The sequence below is a fragment of the Rhinatrema bivittatum genome, chromosome 3 (assembly GCF_901001135.1).
Source record: "Rhinatrema bivittatum chromosome 3, aRhiBiv1.1, whole genome shotgun sequence".
NCBI classification, from domain to species: Eukaryota; Metazoa; Chordata; class Amphibia; order Gymnophiona; family Rhinatrematidae; genus Rhinatrema; species Rhinatrema bivittatum.
Genome location: NC_042617.1, coordinates 291,027,139 through 291,046,833, shown reverse-complemented (window position 1 = coordinate 291,046,833; position 19,695 = coordinate 291,027,139). Strand labels below are relative to the sequence as shown.

The window sequence follows — 19,695 nt, the reverse complement described above, 5'->3', positions numbered from 1 at the left end:
GGGGGAACAGCACGTGAAGATTTAAAACAACAAATCCCTTTCTTCCCCCCCCCCCCCCCCTTTCCTGCAGCTCCATTTAGCTGCTATGGGGGTGTGATTTTTCAAAACCAGAGATCTAGGTGCCTACATCCGTCCTGAAAATTGTCCTCCACATATATAGCATGTGCTTCTGATGAACATGTTTTCAAATCCAAAATAGATTTTACGTTCATATTTTGCTTTTTAACATTGGTTCATTTAAAGAAAATTTGCCTCTGTTTAACGTCTCCTGAGCACCTAATGTACATTTTTCTCTACTATAATGCAAGACACCCCCCCCCCCACCATACACAGTTAATTGTAAATATGGAATGCATTTGATTTAGTAGCTGTATCATCATGCACGCTTGTAAATTTAACAGGCCCAGAGGAAAAGAGGGCTTATGCCACTGCTGTGAGTGCCCCCCTAATAATGTGTGTATTTCCTATGCTCTTTGCCCCAACCTTTCATGAAGTCATGGACCAGGGGTGTGTGTTTTGATCCGTGGCTGTGTGGACTGCAAATGCACATAGGCACACACTTGGAAAATCTGCTTTTTAGTTCTGGGTGTAACGTCTTGGAGGCTGGGCAGTTTTTCTGCTCCTTTTTTTGCTTTACAGCTCAGTTGGAACCAGCCTTTACTGAGTCTACTACACAGTGGGCCTTCACTCACCACTACCTGGGGTTACTTCTCCATTTTAAACCTCAGTCTAGCCCAACCGTTGCAGCAAGAGTCCTTGACCCAGAGGCTCCAGAATGCAGTGCACATGCACCCAGAGTGATGCCAGTGCATGTTGCTGTTAACCAATGCCTGCGATTGCGTCCCCTGGTGACTGTGCCCGTTGCCTTTTTGCAGCAGAAGCTCACTCTGGTAATTGGAGCCCACGTCCCCCCATGGCAGTACTCTGCACTGTGGAGGAATCATTAGGCTGAGCCAGGGACAACTTTCCAGTGAGGGGGAAAAAGCTGATGTGGGGGGGGGGGAGGGGATCAGAGTGACGGCATAGTGCATTGAGCTGGCTGCTGTTCCAGGTGCACAATTTTTCTGATTCCTTTTCTCCTTTCCAACTAAATTATTATAATTTAACAAACGTGTATGTAGTGCTTTTCATCTAAAGGTAAAGTTTTTCAAGATCGTGCTGTAGTAGATATCTGGATATGCTTTATAGCAGGGGTGAGCAAACTGGGGGGCTTGTACAGGCCTGAAGAGGACACACTGGTTGGTTGCCCAATCGAGGAAGAAAAAAATGGCTGTACTGTTGATTCTCTCTGTGCCATGGAGGCACTGCAAACTCAGGAGGGAGCCGCCAAAACACAATGACATCATTGTAAGCATGCCACGGCTTAGCCATGCGTCTTTCGGTGGGCTGGGAGAGGAGCTGCTTTTGTTGTAGCGGGCCAGGACAGGGAGCCGCTTACTCTGTGCAGTAGACTTTGATATGGATGTAGCCATTGCACTGTTCTTCAACCCAGGAAGAGCTGCCACTCTCTCAGGCAGGCATCTGCCTCCCTCAGATCCCCAACCCAGGGAGAAAGACCACGGCTGTTGCATGCCCCGGGAGAAAAGTGGTGAAGTAGAGGAGGGGAATGGACAAAGATGCCAAAGAGAATGAGGAGGAGATGGGGAAAGGAGAATAAAGGGAAAAAGTGTTTAAAAAAAAAAATGCAGGGTGGGATGGAGTTTTTTTTCTACAACTAAACAATTTTGGCTGGCACCTAAGTTTGTGGCTTTTTTTGTTTTTAATGTTTCCATCTGTTACCATTCTGTGGCACGGTGTGTGTGACTTTGTCTGGTATGCTGTGTTCTGTGTCTGTGGGGGATGTGATCTGTCTGCCTGCGTCTCTGTGTCTGGGTATTGGGGTTTCTCTCTCTCTCTGTGGGATGTCTTTGTCTTTCTGTCTCCATTTCTGTGATCTGTGTCTGTCTGGGTGTGTGTTTCACTCTTTCAGTCTGTGGGATGTCTCTATCTGGGTATGAGGTATCTGGTGTGTGTGTGTCCGTGTCCGTGACCTTACTCCTTTCATCAATGCTGAAGAGAAACAAAATGGAGGCTTTGAGCCACTGATTGGCAGTCTGGGGGCCTCAACCAATTGCAGGAATGGAAGGGAGACCATGGCTCAAAAAGTTTGCAATCCTCTGCTTTACAGGACAACACCATCCGTTTTTGTCTTCCTTTTTAATTCACCTCCCTCTTGTACCTCTTATGTAAACTGCTGTATACTCGAAGAATGGAAGGAAGATGGTAAAATAAAAAAAAAAGGCAGCACAGATTTTTATTTATTTATTTAAGGTTTTTATATACCGGCATTCATGATACAATCACATCATGCTGGTTTACAGTTAAACAGGGGTGCATAATAAACTTCAAACTGGAACTATAGTGCGGAAGAAGACGGTTACAAATAACAGGGATGATTGAACTGAGGTTTTGGGGAGGCTTGGACAATTCTTCAGCAAAACTGTTCTTGGTTTTGTACATTTTGAGCCTTTTGTTAGCTGATCTGTCACAGCAGATACATTTCAGTTGGATAAGTGGTGTTATGTTAGGGACCCTGGATCTTGGTGAGCAGAATAAACTGAGCATCTCATTCAGGACAGTAGGTTACGATGCAGCACTGGTAAGAACATGCCATGCTGGGTCAGACCAAGGGTCCATCAAGCCCAGCATCCTGTTTCCAACAGAGGCCAAACCAGGCCACAAGAACCTGGCAATTGCCCAAACACTAAGAAGGTCCCATGCTACTGATGCAATTAATAGCAGTTCAATCCACATTCGCTACTGCAACTAATTTGATAACTTCCCCCTAGTGTATTATAAGCAACCTTGTAAGTAAGCAATTTTAGTGCTGTGTATATAGGTCCCTTTATATATACTCTCCACTTTTTTCTCCCTATATATATATATATATATATAAAAACGTGGAGAGAGAGACACACATATATATTGTTCTTGGCACTGTATGTATTTGTTCTCCGGTTACCTGTCAAATGCCACTTAAGCGTAGTTTCTCGTTTATTGTGATATCCATAATGAACGTCGGTATATAAAAACCGTTAAATAAGTAAACTTGATTAATAGCCATTAATGGACTTCTCCTCCAAGAAATTATCCAAACTTTTTTTGAACCCAGCTACACTAACTGTTCTAACCACATCCTCTGGCATCAAATTCCAGAGCTTTATTGTGCATTGAGTGAAAGAATTTTCTCTGATTAGTCTTAAATGTGCTACTTGCTAACTTAATGGAATGCCCCCTAGTCCTTCTATTATTCGAAAGTGTAAATTACCATTAAAAAATTTTTTGCTTTAACTCCCATGCATAGAAAACATGTAGAGCAGATATATTTATAGTGAATTTAAACAGGTTTATAGCAATTCTCATTTCTTTGTGGGTTATAATGCTTTTTATTGGATTAACATCAGAATTAACCAATGATGACATAAATAACTAAACCATACAGATCTTACCTGAAGTAGGGGCTTGCGTGCTCTGGAAAGCTTCTCTACAACCATTTCTTTCGGTGGTTCTTGCATCAATAAAAGGTATCGAGCAATCTGCAATGAATCGAGTTCTCTAGAACATTTAGTGCGGCCGCTAGAGCTCTACACTTAAAAATCTTGCCGCTCCCTTTCATTCACACTGGGACAGATAGGAAACTTGTGTTTGCTTGTACTGAAGTTCCTTTGTTTTCTTTCTACAGTTGATGTAGTCTATTGTCAAGACCTTGAAACAATGACCACCATGACCCAGGACCAGCAGCAGATAACAGTGGATGGTAATACTAAACTCTCTACTCATGCATACACTTTACTACTGCTTGAATGTACGATGCACTCTAAGGGGAGAGGGCAGCTGCCACTACTGTGGTGACACTTGCTGGCACATTGAGGGATTTGGCCTCCCAAGGAAACCCAAGTCACTCGGGCATGCCATCTGGGAGGAGGGTATAAAGTGAGAACACAAATATTTTATTTTATTTTTTTTTGAAGGGTGGGGTTTTTTTTGTTTTTTTAAGCATTGTTTTTGCAGTGTGCAATCCGTAAGGACTGAATTGGCAGTGGCACGCGAAATATCTTAAAATAGTTTCTGACCGTTTAGCAAGTGAGTGGCCTTGCTAATTTGCCAGTGCTTTTACTGTCCTTTCTGAGCTTTGAAATGTCTCTTCTGAAAATCATTCTCCAGATGTATTTATTTGTCGAGTTACATACAGTCGTTTGGTTTCACCATCACAACGGTTTACAAAGATTCGATGTTGATCACAGTTTCAAAAATTCAAGTGATTGTCAACATAACATATTGTAGGCATTCTAAATGTAAATTGTTTTCCAAGCTACGTGATTTCGGTTATGTTTGTATTACGTGCTTGCGATGGTTCCACATGTTTGCGTAGGATCAGTTGGAGTGAAGTAATATCTGAGAGTTGTGTGCTTTGATAGGTTTTGGTAAACATCCAGGTTTTTAGTTCTTTTTTGAAGATTTTTAAATTATGCTGAGTTCCAAGTTCAGTTGGGAGGGTGTTCCAGAGTTTGGGAATTCTTAGGGATATGGCTTTTTTCCGAGTTGAGGTAAGTTGTTTGGAACGAGAGGGTGGAATCAGATCACATTAAAACAGCAGTGGTAGTAGCTGCAAATTGGAGGCAGGGTGTTCACACAGATTTTGCCACCACCTTCAAAAACTTCAGATTCATAGACTGGGGTTAAACTCCTGATGACTTACCTATTTTTTCCTAAACGTGTGTGGCACTAGTAACACTATATACATTATTTTTCTTCTGTTTCATTCTTTTTCTACAAGGTCTGTCTTTGCCTCCCCACTCAATTTTCAGAATGACTTGCAGTATTCTTTTTTTTTTTTTTCTCTCACACCCCTTTCTATATCTGGACCAAAAACTGTAGTAACAGTCCCTAGCACCTCTTTTTGGACAGGAGCAGCGGCTGTCAGTGGGTTTGACAGCCGACACTCAATTTTGCCGGCATCTGTTCTCAAGCCCGCTGACAGCCACGGGTTCAGAAACCGGACGCCGGCAAAATTGAGCGTCCAGTTTTCAACCTGCGAGCCTCGGGCCCATTTTACATTTTTTTTACTTTTTTTTTTTTTTTAACTTTTGGGGCCTCCGACTTAATATCGCCATGATATTAAGTCAGAGGGTGCACAGAAAAGCAATTTTTACTGCTTTTCTGTGCACTTTCCCGGTGCCGGCAGAAACTAACAACTACCTTTGGGTGGGTGTTAATTTCTTAAAGTAAAATGTGCAGCTTGGCTGCACATTTTACTTACTGAATCGCGCGCGAATACCTAATAGGGCCATCAACATGCATTTGCATGTTGCGGGCGCTATTAGTCTCGGAGGGGTTGGATGCGCGTTTTCAACGCGCTATTACTCCTTACTGAATAAGGGGTAAAGCTAGGGCGTCGAAAACGCACGTCCAAACGCGGATTAACAGTGCGCGTCACCGGAGCGCACTATACTGTATCGGCCTGATAGTGCAGGTCCTGTATGAGTAAATCCCATATGAGCAACTCCCAATCCTGCTCCTTCTCTAGCCTCTAGGTATCCTTACTAGCTCAGTCCTGCAGGACTGCTTCAGCCAGCCCAAGCAAAGGAGCCCTACGTGGGGCCTGAACCCAGTTCTGCCAGGGAGTGCAAAGTACTTCAAGAGGTCTTTTGTCTTTCTGGCACCAAAGTACATATTTAGCTAACCTGTTCAGCTTCATGAATCTCAGAGACTGGATTACGTAACCAAGCCTGGAAGCAAACAAGTTGAGCCTGTGGCTCTGTTCCTTTAATTACTGTGTATGAACAGCCGGGACTGTGAGCTGTCAGCCGGCCCCTCCACGTCACCTGACTAACAGCTCATCACTGTTCCACTGGGAAAGACTGGCTGGCAGGTTGCGAGGGAACTCTGAGCCGTTCCCGGGGAGGGAGATGGGGAGAGAAGCTGTGGCAGACTTTTTAATGGACTAATGGCCATCCTCCACAAGTGGCTTCAGATAAGTGTCAAAGAGCAGTCTTCTGCTGGGGACAGAGGGCTCTTGTTGCAGAGGCAGCTACTGAAGCATGTCTGAGAATCGTCCCTTCAGTAAGTATAACCTTTCACCCTGTTCTGTGTAGTAGCAGTTTCACAAAGAGCAACACTGCAATTTTTTTCAAATCGGGCTACAAGCATCTGTAGCTGTTGTAGAAGTAGAACAACTTTGCACAGAAGCTAAAACAACTGTTGGGAAGTGTAATTGCATGGAAATTAAAAGTTTTTTTTTTTGTTTTTTTTAACAAGTTGCAGGGCATAAATTTTTTTTTTTAATTCAATGCTTCAGCAACATTTTACATGTGTGTATAAAAGATTGCTGACTTGCTGGTGAGATGTCAGTCAAGATGGAATAATAATAAAGGGGATGGAAAGGCTAAACAGATTGGGGCTCTACAGCTTGGAAAGGAGATAAGAGATTTACAAAATCATGAGTGGTGTGGAGCAAGTTGATGGAAAAGTTATTTGCTAGGGGACATTCCATGAAACAGTAGCAGGTTTGAAACAAATTCTAGAAAGGGTTTGTTTTTTTTTTTTTTCCCTCAACACATCATAAAACTATGGACTTTGCTGCCAGAAAATGTAGTCCAGGCTAGTAATAAAGCTGAATTTAAAAAAGGTTTGGATACGCTTTCTAGAGCAGCGATTCTCAACCGGTGTGTTGCCAAGCACTGGTAGGTGTGTCGTGGATTCCCGGTGCCCCAGTTGTGCTTCCCTCCGTCTCCTTCATTGCAGTGAGATGCTCAAATTCTTCCAGTAACACCACTGCTGTTCTGTCCAGGCAGGAACGGCAGCAGTGTTAGTGGAAGCTATCAACATCAGCAGCAGCATGTCCCTTTCTTCTAGCGGTGTGCGTGATTCCTTTTTTTTTCTTGCCCATTTTCATTTTTGGTCCACCCCCAAATCAGAATTTTTTTTCCAACATTTTCGTTTGTAAAAAAAACAAAACAAACTGCCCCCCCCCCCCAACCTGCCCCAACCCTTCAAATTTCATTAACTATAAATCTCCCGACCGCCCCTCCCCCCTCAAGTCTTGCCCAAAGTCCCTGGTGGTCTAGCGGGGTCCGGGAGCGATCTCCTGCTCCCGGGCTGTTGGCTAGCAGTAATCAAAATGTGACAGGGTAAGTCTTGGGTGTGGGGCTTTGTAGTTAATGAAATTGGAAGGGTTGGGGCAGGTTTTGGGGGTGGTCATTTTTTTTTTTTTTTTTTTTTTAGGTATACACTCCCCGGCGATGTAGGGTGTACACTCTCTGGCGATGAAGGGACTTCGGGGGGCGCGCAGGGGGTGGTGAGTAGGTGGATCGTGATGCCGGTTGTGCTCAGGGCCCCTCCCGCGGCGTTACCGAGGCGGCTGCAGACAAGTGCAGCAAGAGACGCCATTTTAGCGCCGGTCCTACCGGTCACCCTGATTGCTTCGCCGCCCTCTCTCTCTCCACAGCGCCCAGCTCCGTGACCGGTTTCTCCCTCGGGCCCTTTGAGGTGGGAGCAGGGGACATCACATGATCAGAGTCTGATATCTCCTGCTCCTCTCTCCCCTCTGAGTTTATTTTGGCAATGCGTAGGGCCTTCGGGACCTGTAAGTCTTGCAGGCGTCCAGCAGCTTCTCAGGAGAGTCCTGAAGGGGCCCACCTTGCTGGGAGGGGATGCCCGTGATGGGTGGCCACTGCAGGACCTTCGCGGGCAAAGCGGGCTCTGAGGGCCCTCCCGCCACAGCACGCCTCGGATTCCTCGGAGCACATCGATCCAGGAGGATTTGGAGGGCCTGTCCCCACCCCCGAGGGGGGCAGAGGGAGACAGAGCCATGCCGCCAGGGACTAAGAGGCAGAGCCAGACTTCGGAGGGCGACGATCCCAGGGTCATCAGTCTCTTCCGTAGGGACGAACTGGGACCCCTCATACCAGCCATCCTGGAGGAGTTAGAGACCGCTACTCCTCCAGAGGAGTCTAGGCTCTGTTCCATGGATATGGTGTTGCTGGGGCTGAGTGGGCCCCTACGACCTTTCCCTTCCATTTTTTAGCTACGGATTTGCTGTTTCGGGAATGGGACACACCGGACTTGGGATTAAAGGTCTCAAAGGCGATGGACAAGCTTTACCCCTGCCGGAGGATGCCTTGGAAGTCCTGCGAGTTCCCAAGGTGGACGCAGCCGAGTCAGCGGTCACGAAGCACACTACCATACCGGTCCCGGGTATCACGGCTCTGAAGGATCTCCAGGATCGGAAGTCGGAGATCCAATTGAAGAAGATCTTTGAAGTTTCGGCCCTAGGGGCCCGGGCAGCAATTTGCAGTAATTTCGCACTCTGAGCCGGTCTACACTGGGTCAAACGACTCCTGGCCAATGAGGGCCTGTCAGAAGAGGAGGCTCGCCAGGCCGGACGCCTAGAGGCGGTAGTGGTCTACAGGGCGGATGCCCTGTATGATCTTTTGCGGACTTCTGCATGCTCCATGGTCTCTGCCGGCTCTGCGAGGCTGCTGCTGTGGTTGTGGAACTGGTCGGCGGACGGTGCATCAGAGTCCAAGCTGGGTTCCTTGTCATTCAAGGGGAAGCTGCTGTTCGGGAAGGAGTTGGATGATATGATTCAGCGCCTGGGGGAGAATACAGGGTAGTGTCTTCCGGAGGATAGTCACGCCCCAGGTCATCCTTCTCCTCCAGGTCTCGTTTCAGGGGAAATCGGAGGGCTCACGCCCAGGTGCTCCTTCCCCTTCCTCCTTTCGTTCGGGGAGGGGGGGGGGGCGTCAGAAGATTCAGTCTTTTCGGGGCAGGCGTTTTGGCGGCCTGGTTCCTCACAGTCCCCTGCCGGCGTTAAGCCCACGCAATGATATCCAGCGGGGACCATTCCTCGGAACCCAGGGTAGGGGGCAGATTGTCTCACTTCTACGAGAAATAGACCAGGATCACGTCGGATCAAGGGGTACTGTCGTTAATAAAACACGGCTATGCCTTAGTTGGCACGTCAGCTCTGTCTGCGGTTCTTCCCTTCACTTTGCGGAAATGCAGACAAGCACCGAGCGGTCCAGCAAACCTTGGAAAGGTTGTTCGACCTGGGAACAATTGTACCGGTCCCGCATCAGGAGCAACGAAAAGGACATTACTTCATTTACTTCGTTGTTCCAAAGAAGGAAGGAACCTTCTGGCCCATACTAGATCGCAAGTGTGTCAACAGATGTCGGTGGATCCCGCTTTTCGCACGGAGATGCTACGGTCCGCCATTGCGTTGATACGGCCGGGGGAATTCCTGGCATCCCTGAATCTCACGGAGGCTTATCTTCATGTCTGGATCAGGGCGGATCACCTGAAGCATCTCCAATTATACGTCTTGGGGGAAACACTTTCAGTTGCAAGCCTTGCCCTTTGGGCTGGACACAACTCCCCGGACCTTTACCAAGGTCATGGTGGTTGTAGCGGCACAGCTGCGGAGGGAAGGACTGCTGGTGCACCCGTACCTGGACGATTGGTTGTTTCGGGCGAAGTCGGAGCCCCTCTGTCGGTTAGCAATCACTCGCATAATGCAGTTGGTGCGTTCCCTAGGCCGGGTGGTGAACATCACGAAGAGTCCTCTCGTTCCCTTCTCAGTCCCTGGAGTTTCTGGGAGCGTTGTTCGATACTAGCCAGGGGAAGGTATTCCATTCGTCGGAGCGGTGCCACACATTGCAGGGGCAAGTTCGATCCTTGCTTCGGAAACAGCCGCTGACAGTTTGGGTTTATCTACAGACGATAGGATCCTTGGCAGCAACACGGGACCTGGTACCCTGGTCTTTCGTGCACATGCGTCCATTACAATCTGCCTTGCTCTCCTGATGGAGCCCAGTGTCAGGGCAGTCTTCTCGCCCGTTACCATTGACGAAGCCGGAATGGACGGTGGTCACCACGGATGCGAGTCTGCTTGGTCGGGGGGCGGAAGTCGGTTCAGGGCTGTTGGGCCACGCCCAGGTTGCATTGGTCAATCTATCATCTGGGGACCAGGGCAAATGCGTCTGGCGTTGCAGGTGTTTCATCCCCTGATCCGAGGAAAGTCTGTCCGGGTCCTCTTAGACAACAGGACAACGGTGGCCTACATCCTTCAGCAAGGGGGAACCAGAAGTCAGCTGGTAGCCTTTGAGGTTAGTCTCCTGATGCAGTGGACGGAGCATCACCTGGTAAGCATAGCAGCATCTCGCATAGCAGGGGTCGACAATGTTCACGCGGATTTTTTGAGCCACCATCTCGACCCATGAGAATGGGAACTGGCAGACAGGGCCTTCCATCTCATCTGCGACAGATGGGGCACGCTGGCTAGGGATCTGATGGTGACGTTCCAGAATGCCAAGGCCCCAAGGTTCTTTGCCCGCCGGAGAGAAACGGGGGCAGAAGAAGTAGATGCCTGGCGTTACCGTGGCCCACGAGGATTCTTCTGTACGTCTTCCCTCCTTGGCCTCTGATCGGCAGAATCCTTCGGCGCATAGAGACCCATCCATCTGAGGTTGTTCTTGTGGCTCCTGAATGGCCAAGAAGGCCCTGGTTGCGGATCTCCTCAACCTGGCGGTGGTTGCCGTATCTTCCGGATCTCCTCCACCAGGGACCCGTGTGTTTCGATCAGGTAGATCGCTTTTGTCTAGCGGCATGGCATTTGAAAGGCATCGGCTAAGGGGCAAAGGCTACTTGGATGCGGTGGTGTTGACTTTGTTGACATCGCAGAAGAAGTCTGCTTCCTTTGCGGACTTGTGAGTGTGGAATATCTTCGAATCACGGCGAGTTGAATGGTCAATTCCCACTACTCGTGCCTCCGTTTCAGCTATTTTGGCCTTTCTACAGGATGGTTTGGCAAAAGGGCTACCCTGTGGTTCCCTAGGGGTACAGGTAGCGGCTCTTGGTTGCTTTCGGGGGTTTCTTGAAGGGAGGCCTCTAGCGGCGCATCCGGATGTGAACAGAGTCTCGAAAGGGCGGATCAGTTGCGGCCGCCCTTGAAGGTTCCATGTCCTTCCTGGAATTTGAGCGTGGTCCTCAAAACCCCATGTGCTCCTCCCTTCGAACCATTCCAACGGGCAACCCTTAAGGACCTTAGGTTGAAGACAGTGTTCTTGGTGGCGATCGCGTATGCCAGGCGAGTGTCGGCTTCAGGTCTTATCTTGCAGGGAGCCTTTCTTGCGGATCTCGGAAGCTGGGGTGACGCTGGGGTGCACGGTCCCCTCGAGGTATCCTCCTTTCACCTGTATCAGTCGGTGGAGCTTCCTTCCTTTGAGGATCTCCAGGGGTCGGATCCATTGGCGAGGGATCTAAGGAAGTTGGATGTTCGTAGATCTCTCCTACGGTTTTTGGAGGTGACGAATGATATCGATTGTCAGATCACCTCTTTGTGATTTGTCAGGGCCCAAAGAGGGGTAATATGGTCTCCAAGGCTACCGTATCTCGCTGGTTGAAGGAGACCATAGGTTCCTCATATTTCCTCTGCAGTAAGTCTGTTCCGCAGGGACTCAAGGCCCATTCGACGCGGTCCCAGGCGCGTACACTCGAGGCCCGTTCGACGCGGTCCCAGGCTTCCTGGGCGGAGTGTATGCAGATCTCTCCGCAGGAGATTTGCAGGGCTGCCACTTGGAATCTTTGCATTCCTTTGCTCGTCATTATCGTTTGGATGTCCAGGGCGCAAGGGATGGCAATTTCGGAGCAGGCGTTTTAAGAGCGGGCCTCTCCGGATCCCAGCCCAAGTAGTTTCAGCTCTGGTACATCCCAGGAGTCTGGACTGATCCAGTACGTACAGGGAAAAGAAAATTAGGTCTTACCTCCCGATAATTTTCGTTCCTGTAGTACCAAGGATCAGTCCAGAGTCCCGCCATCTGTGTTTTCTCAGTTTCGGAGAGTCCGCTGTGTTTTTCTTTTGTGAGAATGTTGCGGGTTTCCTTATATGGTTCAGTAGCTATATGCTGATTTTCTCTTTCTAGGGCAGGTCTCTTGTTGGGGACAGTGGGCCCGGGTTCTCCGGTTAATATTCGGGGGGGGGGGGGGGGGGGGGTTAGTTAGTGTTCAGTTTTCAGAGTTTCTGCTTTGACATTACGTTATACTGACAGGCTGTGGGTGGCACCCTGATATATATATCTCTCCCCCTGTTCTATGTAAGACAACTTTGTCACTGTTTTTTATGGTTGCAATGTAAACCGGAGTGATAATTAACTGTTTGAACTTCGGTATAGAAAAGTTATAAATAAATAAATAAATATATGGGAAGCCTGACAAGTTTGGCTCTGTCTCCATCTGCTGGTGCGGAGGCAAAACCCAGGAGTCTGGACTGATCCTTGGTACTACAGGAACGAAAATTATTGGAGGTAAGACCTAATTTTCTTTTTCCGTAGATAGCAGATGAATTACCCAGCTGTCTGGGTACGTCTTACGTGCCACTAGGTGACAGAGCTCTCTAAGTCTAGTAAAGTCTTTCAGCTAGGTACTCCCTCTTGTATATTCCCGGGTTTGCCTGAGGCTCCTCAGTCAGTATCAAAGCAAGTAGTATGCCATGCCAGAACTGTCCTGGGAGGTGGGCGGGTTAGCATGGCTAATTCATCTGTTATCTATGGAAAACACCGTTTACGGTAAGCAAACTTGCTTTTTTCAGGTAGATAAGCCGCTGAATTAGCCATGCTGTCTGGGAGTCCCCAACTGATGCATTGAGCATTTGATGTGAGTGTAGTTTGTTTGTTTATTTTGCTCAATACGGGATGTATTAGCGGACAGTTCCTATGAAGGCATTTTATGTGAGGAACATGTGCTCTTCTGTAGGATAGCCGTCCTATGAGTGCGTCATCTGCAGTTTTTGTCCAAACAGTCATGAGATGTGAAAGTATGTAGCGATGACCACGTTGCCGCTTTACAGATGTCGATGAGAGGTACTTCATGGAGGTGGGCAACTGAAGCAGCCATCGCACGCACTTAATGTGCCTTTGGTATCACAGATAGCTTTTGTGAATGCTTTTGATAGCAGAACTGTATACAGTTTGATATCCAAGTAGATAAAGTTCTTTTTGTCCCTGGACGTCCTTGTGCGTTTGGGTTGAATGAAAGGAATAGTTGAGGATCTGTTGGGTGAATGGATGCGCTGTCTGTAATAGGCAAGCGCACGCTTACAGTCTAGAGTGTGGAATTTCCTCTCATTGTCGTTTGCATGAGGTTTTGGATGGAAGGTGGGTAGGGTGATGGTTTGGTTAATATGAAAACCGGAAATCACCTTTGGCAGAAATTGGGGTGAGTTCATAAGGTCACTTTGTCATGGTGAAATTGAAGATAAGGCAGGTAGTGAATTAAAGCTTTGAAGCTCACTAATCTGTCTTGCTGATGTTAGAGCAGTTAGGAAAAGCACCTTCCATGCAAGGTTTCGTAGGTGACGAGTATCTAATGGTTCAAATGTTGGTAGCATCAGTTGTTCGAGGATTATATTAATATCCCATGGCATGGTGGACGTAGGTGTAACACTCCTTTCATGAACCCGGATACAAGAGAATGACATGAAATGGGTTCTCCGTTTAGGGATTGTGGTAAGCTGCTATAGCACTTAAGTGAGGATGTGGCGAGGCCTTCACTGTAGAGAAGATAGAGGTAGGCAAGAAGGCGCTCTGGTGGACAGGTAAGTTGGTCCATACCTGTTGAGCACCAGGAAGGTGTAGTGTGCACTTTCTTTGGTAGTTGAGTCTGGTCGAAGGTTTTCTTGAGGACAGTAGTATGTCTTGAAGAGATGGAGACATGTTTAAGTTCCGGTACAGGAGCCTTTCAGTATCCATGCCGTGAGGATGCAGTAGTGATCTGTCCTGGGTAAGAAGTTGAGGGCTGTTGCCCAGGGGAATTGGGTTGTGTATTGACAGTTATATGAGATAGCTGTATCATGGTTGTCTTGGCCATGCTGGCGCAATTAGGATCAGATGTGTCTTCAAAGCATCTCTGGATCGTGCGAGAGATGAATGGTATCTGAGGAAACGCATACAGTAGGTTGTGAGACCAACCTGTGAGGAAAGCGTCTGGAGCTAGTCTGAGTAAGCTCAGGTAAACCGAGCAAAGGTTGTCCACTTTCCTGTTGCTTTCGGTCACAAAGGTCGAAGGAAGGAAGGCCCCAAATGGAGAATATGTGCTGTGCAACCTCTTGATGTAGTTCCCATTCGTGGGGATGAAATATTCCTCTGAGTTTGTCTGCTCTGGAATTGCTGATTCCGGGCAGATACATTTGCTTGGAGAGAGATAGATCTGTGGTGAGCCCACTCCAGTATCTGAGCTGCTTCCTTGCAGAGATTCCAAGAACCAGACCCTCCTTCTTTGTTGATACAGAACATTGTAACCTGGTTGTCTGTGTGAATCATCACTGTTTTTTCCCGTAGGGAGTTTTCGAAGACTCGAAGGACGTTTCTGACCGCTCTGAGTTCCAGAAGATTTATGTGTAGTGTGCATTCGTATGTGGTCCATAGACCCTGTGTTTGTAGCTGGTCTAGATGAGCTCCCCATCCCTTGGGAGATGCGTCTGTGGTGAGAATTATCTGATGTCGAAGGGGTTGTAGAGGTGAACCTGCTAGTAGTGTCGATGGGAGAAGCCACCATTGCAAGTCTTTCTTCATGCTGTTGGTTAAGTAGATGGAAGTCAATAATGGGTGGATAAATTGGGTCCATTGGTTTTTAAGACCCCATTGTAGGCGACGCATATGTGGGACTACGTAGATGGATGCTGCCATGTGCCCTAGGATGGTTAGGATTTGGCGAGCTGGAACTGTTGAACTGTGAAGTAGAACTGAAGATAGTGTGGAGAGAGCTAATGCTTGTGGGTGTGGTAGGAAGGCCTTGTCTTGAATTGTATGGATTGTATGGTTTGAGTTGGTTCAAGATTTGACTTTTCGTAGTTGATTAAGAGACCTAGATTGTTTGTTTAGGCAAGAAATAGTTCGAAGCAGATTGTCTCATAGGAGAGTCTGATTGGGTGCTACTAGAAGCCAGTCATCCAGATAAGGAAAAGTTGCACCCCCTGATGACTGAAGTGTGCCACTGCTACTGCCAGACATTTGGTGAAGACTCTGGGGGCAGAGGAAAGGCTGAATGGAAGAACCTTGTATTGGAAGTGTTGGTTGTCTGTCTGGAAATAGAGGTAACACCAGGAGTTGGGATGCATTGGTATGTGAGCATATGCATCCTTCAAATCCAGTGAACACATCCAATCTCTGGATCATAGAAATGGAAAAATGGATTTGAGAGAAGTCATTTTGAACTTCTTGTGGAGGTGTTGGTTGAGTGAACGTAGGTCCAAGATGGGATGCAGTCCTCCTGACTTCATGGGAATAAGGAAGTATTGTGAGTAGAACCCTTGATGAAATTGCGGGTAAGGCAATTTCTGAATGTACTTGTTCTGGAGAAGAGTCTTGAATTCCTGTAGGATAGGTCCTTGGTGCGCTGTTTGCTGTTTGTTTATTTATTTATTTATTTATTTATTTATTTCAGATTTTTATATACCGGCATTCGAGACAGCAGTCACATCATGCTGGTTCACATAAAACAGGGGTGCATAGTAAACATAACTATAACAATGGTGCTGAAAAGGCAGTTACATATAACAGGGTGATAAGAACTTGGCTGAGAAGGAAGAGAAAGGACAGGTTATTAATTCACACAAGTAAACGATAGAAGATAAGGTTAACCATGGTGTAGGTGGAGATTAGGGGTGGCTTGGAAGTGTTAGATCAATTAGCGTCCGGGAAGGCTTGTATGAATATCCAGGTCTTTAGTCTTTTTTTGAAGGTTGAGATGCATGGTTCTATTCTGAGATTTGAGGGGATGGAGTTCCATAACGGTGCTGTGTCTGGTGGATTTGGGCGGTGGTACCTGTAGCGAGCCCTTGTATGCATCTCTTGTCGGTCTTGACGAGTTGTGTAGTCGGAGAGGGATCTGTAGGTCAATGGGAGCCAGTTGGTGGATGTTTTTGTATGTGGTAAGAATGGCCTTGTATATTATTCTAAAGTGTATAGGTAGCCAATGGAGGCTCTTTAGAATGGATTTGAATGGAGCTGCCTCACTGCAACCAGCAGCTTCAAGCAAAACATCTTTACTGAACAGGTGGCTCCTGGTAATTTTTAAAGAAAGATAATACTAGAAGGAACCTCAATGTCTAATGTGCTCTTTAAAATTTCCAATTATGGGTCTGTTCTGGGATCTGGCTGTAAATTTGTAGACTGCAGAACAGGATATATGTATTTTGAGACTCCTGTCTGACAGAGATAGCAGGCTTCAAGGCACATTGCAAAAACTGAGGAAGAAGAAAAGGCAAGTCACTACAGTGGAAACCTCTGCCAGCACAAAAGCAGCAAGGGACGTGAGGAGAACCTTTGAGAAGTTTTCCTCTCCAGCCTTCAGTCCACAAGGAACTAAGTGCGGGAGGGTTGGGAGGGATGAGAAATGGAGAGAGTAACCTTGTTCTATTATTGTGAGGACCCATCGATCGGAAGTGAAGTGGTTCCAGGCTGAAAGGAAATTGGATAATCTGCCTCCTACTGAATGTGTCTGTGTTGGTGGCAGCATAATTCCTAAAAACCTGGTTGGGTTTTTGCAGGTTGAGGGTCAGTTTGTTGACGTGGCTGACGAGGAGGGGCTCTGGCACGTTGCCATGATGGTTGGTGCTGATATTTTATTTATTTATTTATTTAAGGTTTTTATATACCGGCATTCATGAAACTAATATGGCTGTTGCCTCGATGGTTGATAGATTTGAAGCTTGTAGTATGAGTAAGGTTTATAGGCCCTGAAATTGGTTCTTCTATAGGTAGCAGAAGAAGAATATTGATGCCTGGATGTGGATGGTTGGTGAGGGGATGTGAGTGAAAGAACTGCTGTTTTCTGTTCTTTGAGCTTCGTCACTGTCAGTAAACTTATCCCCAAATAAGTTATCCGGACGGCAGGGCAGATTCGCTAATTTATCATGAACATAGTCTATTATTGCACTGAAACGGAGCCATGTCAGGTATCTTGCTGCTATGGCATTAACTGAGGTTTTGGAAGAGATATCAAACCCTTCATAAACAGACCGCAGCAGGTGTCTTAAACCTTCCTCTTGGTTGTGGTATTGTACAGGTAAACTGGTTCCCTGTTGGAGATGTGGCTTCAGCGCTTGCAAATTTTCGAAAAGATACTGTGCTATATAGAATTGGTGATTTTGTATACGGGTGTTTAGCATCCCAGATTGAAATTACTTTTTAGCGATGTCGTCAAGAGATTTATTATCTCTGGTTGGGAGTGTATTTGAATGAAGTCGCGACTTCCGAGCCTTCTGCATTGCCGACTCTACCACTACTGAGTAATTTGGGAGCTGGACTGTTGAATGGAAGGGGGGAGTCCTTCATACGAAATTTCAGGTCTATTTTGCGTGATGTTGGAGGAATGGATAGAGGGGTATCTCATGACTTCTCCATCAGTGCAGTCAATACTGAATGTTGCGGTAGCACCACCGGTTCATTCGGGGCATCAAAAATCTTTAGAATTCCTAACCTCTCCTGACGTGGATCAGGGGAAACACCTTGACTCCACATTGAGCATTTGACACACCTTTTCTATAAACTGAGAATAAGAAAGATCCTCTGGTGGAGAGGAGGGTTCAGGGGGAACCTCCACCGGATCAGACTGATAGCATGTTGATGAGTTTGATGAAGAATCAGAGTGTGGAATATCTTCAACTGGCGAGGAAGGTGAGCTCTCTAGGTTTTTTGGTGCTGGACCTGGGACTGCGGGGTCCTCTGGAACCGTTGGTGATATGGGAGGAGAATGCTGAGGTGGCAGATAAGATTGTTCCATGGATTGTAGGAATTGGCTCAAAATAGAGGTAATCTATGACACAGCTTGGTTAGCCAGTCCCGAGGTAGATGGTGCTATAGGTGGTAGAGCAGCCCTGAGTATCTGCCTGTGTATGTTTGTTGCATGGAACCTTCTCCGGAGGTGGGGTAACCGGTGGAGGTACTGATTGAGGACCATCGGGCTAAGGCTGTCCATGGAGGCTAGAGAAAAACCTGATAGCGCAACAGGTGATGAAGCGGTGCCTGACAGATGAGGTGGAGAGATGTCTGGATCTGAGTCGATGACTAGAAGGGGTGACATCTCTCTGGGTCTTTTATGACCTGTGTGGTATGTTTTGGGCTCTATTTGCGTCTGTTGCATCGGTGAGGCAATATCTGCACCGATGTGCGTCGGGCGTAAATGCAACGCACCGCTATTCTTGCATCAATGAGTCGATGCGTCAGTGCTTCGCTTTTTAGACGGCATGTCGATGCTTCAGATCTGAGCTGGCGCGTTGATCTTTGGAGCGCTGGTGAGTCGACTGTGTCGGTGTAGCATGTGGCCGCGATGCTACAGACGCATCCCATGTGCCGTGCGCCGATTTTTGGCAGGTCAACGACTGCGCATGTTCTGACCAGGGGGGGGGGGGGTGTCGTCTGAAGAAGCCCTTCTTGAAGGAGACTTTTCCCTCCTTTTTGGGCCTGGGGAGGATCTGATGGAAGCCTCTGAAGGGGCATAAGAGCCCGATGGTCTTGACTTTAATTCCTGAAGTTTGGCAGCTCGTTGACTCTGCGCTCGTGGGGACATGCGTACGCAGTGCATACAATTTGCCTGGTCATGATGTGGACCCAAGCATAAATAGCAAGAAATGTGGCCATCGGTGGCCGACATTATCTTACCGCAGGCTCAAAATTTGAATCCTGGATGAGGCATGTCACTGGATGATGTCCTAACGATTTTATCCTTTTTATTTTATTTTTTCTTCTCACAAACTCTTTTTCTCAGGAGAAAAAGAGCTCCGCGTGCTAACTGTTGCTCAGACAAAAACTGACTGAGGAGCCTCAGGCAAACCCGGGAAAGATACAAGAGGGAGCCGAAAGACTTTACTAGTCTTAGAGAGCTCCGCCACCTAGTGGCATGGAAGATGTACCCAGACAGCATGGCTAATTCAGCTGCTTATCTACTGGAAATTTTAAAATACTGTGCAGAATTTAACATTTCTTTTGTGCCAAATTCTCCCAGGAGTAACGGTGCTTCTTGTATTGTGCAAAATACAAACATATAGGAGATACATATTCCCAAAATTTACATATACCAATTTCTAAAATGAAAAATATTTTTTCTACGTTTGTTGTCTGGACATTTTTATTTTTCCAGTCACATTGGTCATAAGAACATAAGGAATGGAGGAAGTGACGTCACTTCCCCATGTAAGCAGCACTCCGGTACTGCTCCTCGAGCTTCTGGGCTATTTAGCTATTTTTTACCTGATTCCAACGCTACTTTGGCGAGCAAACGACTCCTGACCTCTTTGCATTCCAGTTGGGCATGACCTCGAAGAAGAAAACCCTCGACTTGAAGAAATTCTCTTATGCCCGCGGCGACGGCGACTCTGACCCGGGACAGCTCAAAATGGCGGCGGCCGACTCCCTCGCGGCGCCCGAGGAGGAGGCTGAAGAAATCATTGCTGCCGATGACTCCCCCCCCTCCAGATCTGAGATGCGGAGGTGGTTCGGTGAACTGCGGCACGATTTAAAATCCTACAAGCGGGAGATCTCTGATATGTTAGCTAGCATTAAAGAGGAGACAGCGGAGCTGGGACGCCGCGTGGACGAGAACGAATTGCGGTTAGACACTCAGGGCGAGGGCTGGGATGCCATACGGAAGGAACAGGCG

The 19,695-nt window shown here is 47.3% G+C and overlaps 1 protein-coding gene and 1 long non-coding RNA gene across 7 annotated transcripts in view; one reads left to right on the top strand and one right to left on the bottom strand.

Moving 5' to 3' along the window:
• Positions 1-3,622, bottom strand: part of LOC115087574 — a 43,416-nt gene extending 39,794 nt beyond the window's left edge. The window contains exon 1 of the long non-coding RNA XR_003855541.1: positions 3,489-3,622. This is a non-coding gene — a long non-coding RNA (uncharacterized LOC115087574). The remainder of the gene's footprint in view (positions 1-3,488) is intronic.
• SLC11A2 (solute carrier family 11 member 2) overlaps positions 1-19,695 on the top strand; it is a 222,310-nt gene that overhangs the window by 84,556 nt on the left and 118,059 nt on the right. For 5 of the 6 annotated variants that reach the window (XM_029594945.1, XM_029594942.1, XM_029594946.1 and 2 more), the window contains one exon: positions 3,722-3,796. In XM_029594945.1, the coding sequence (XP_029450805.1) occupies positions 3,754-3,796 (43 nt within the window). In that variant the 5' untranslated portion in view covers positions 3,722-3,753. Of the gene's footprint in view, positions 1-3,721; positions 3,797-5,879; positions 6,103-19,695 lie in introns of those variants that run through there. The other variant, XM_029594947.1, reaches the window with a different exon arrangement.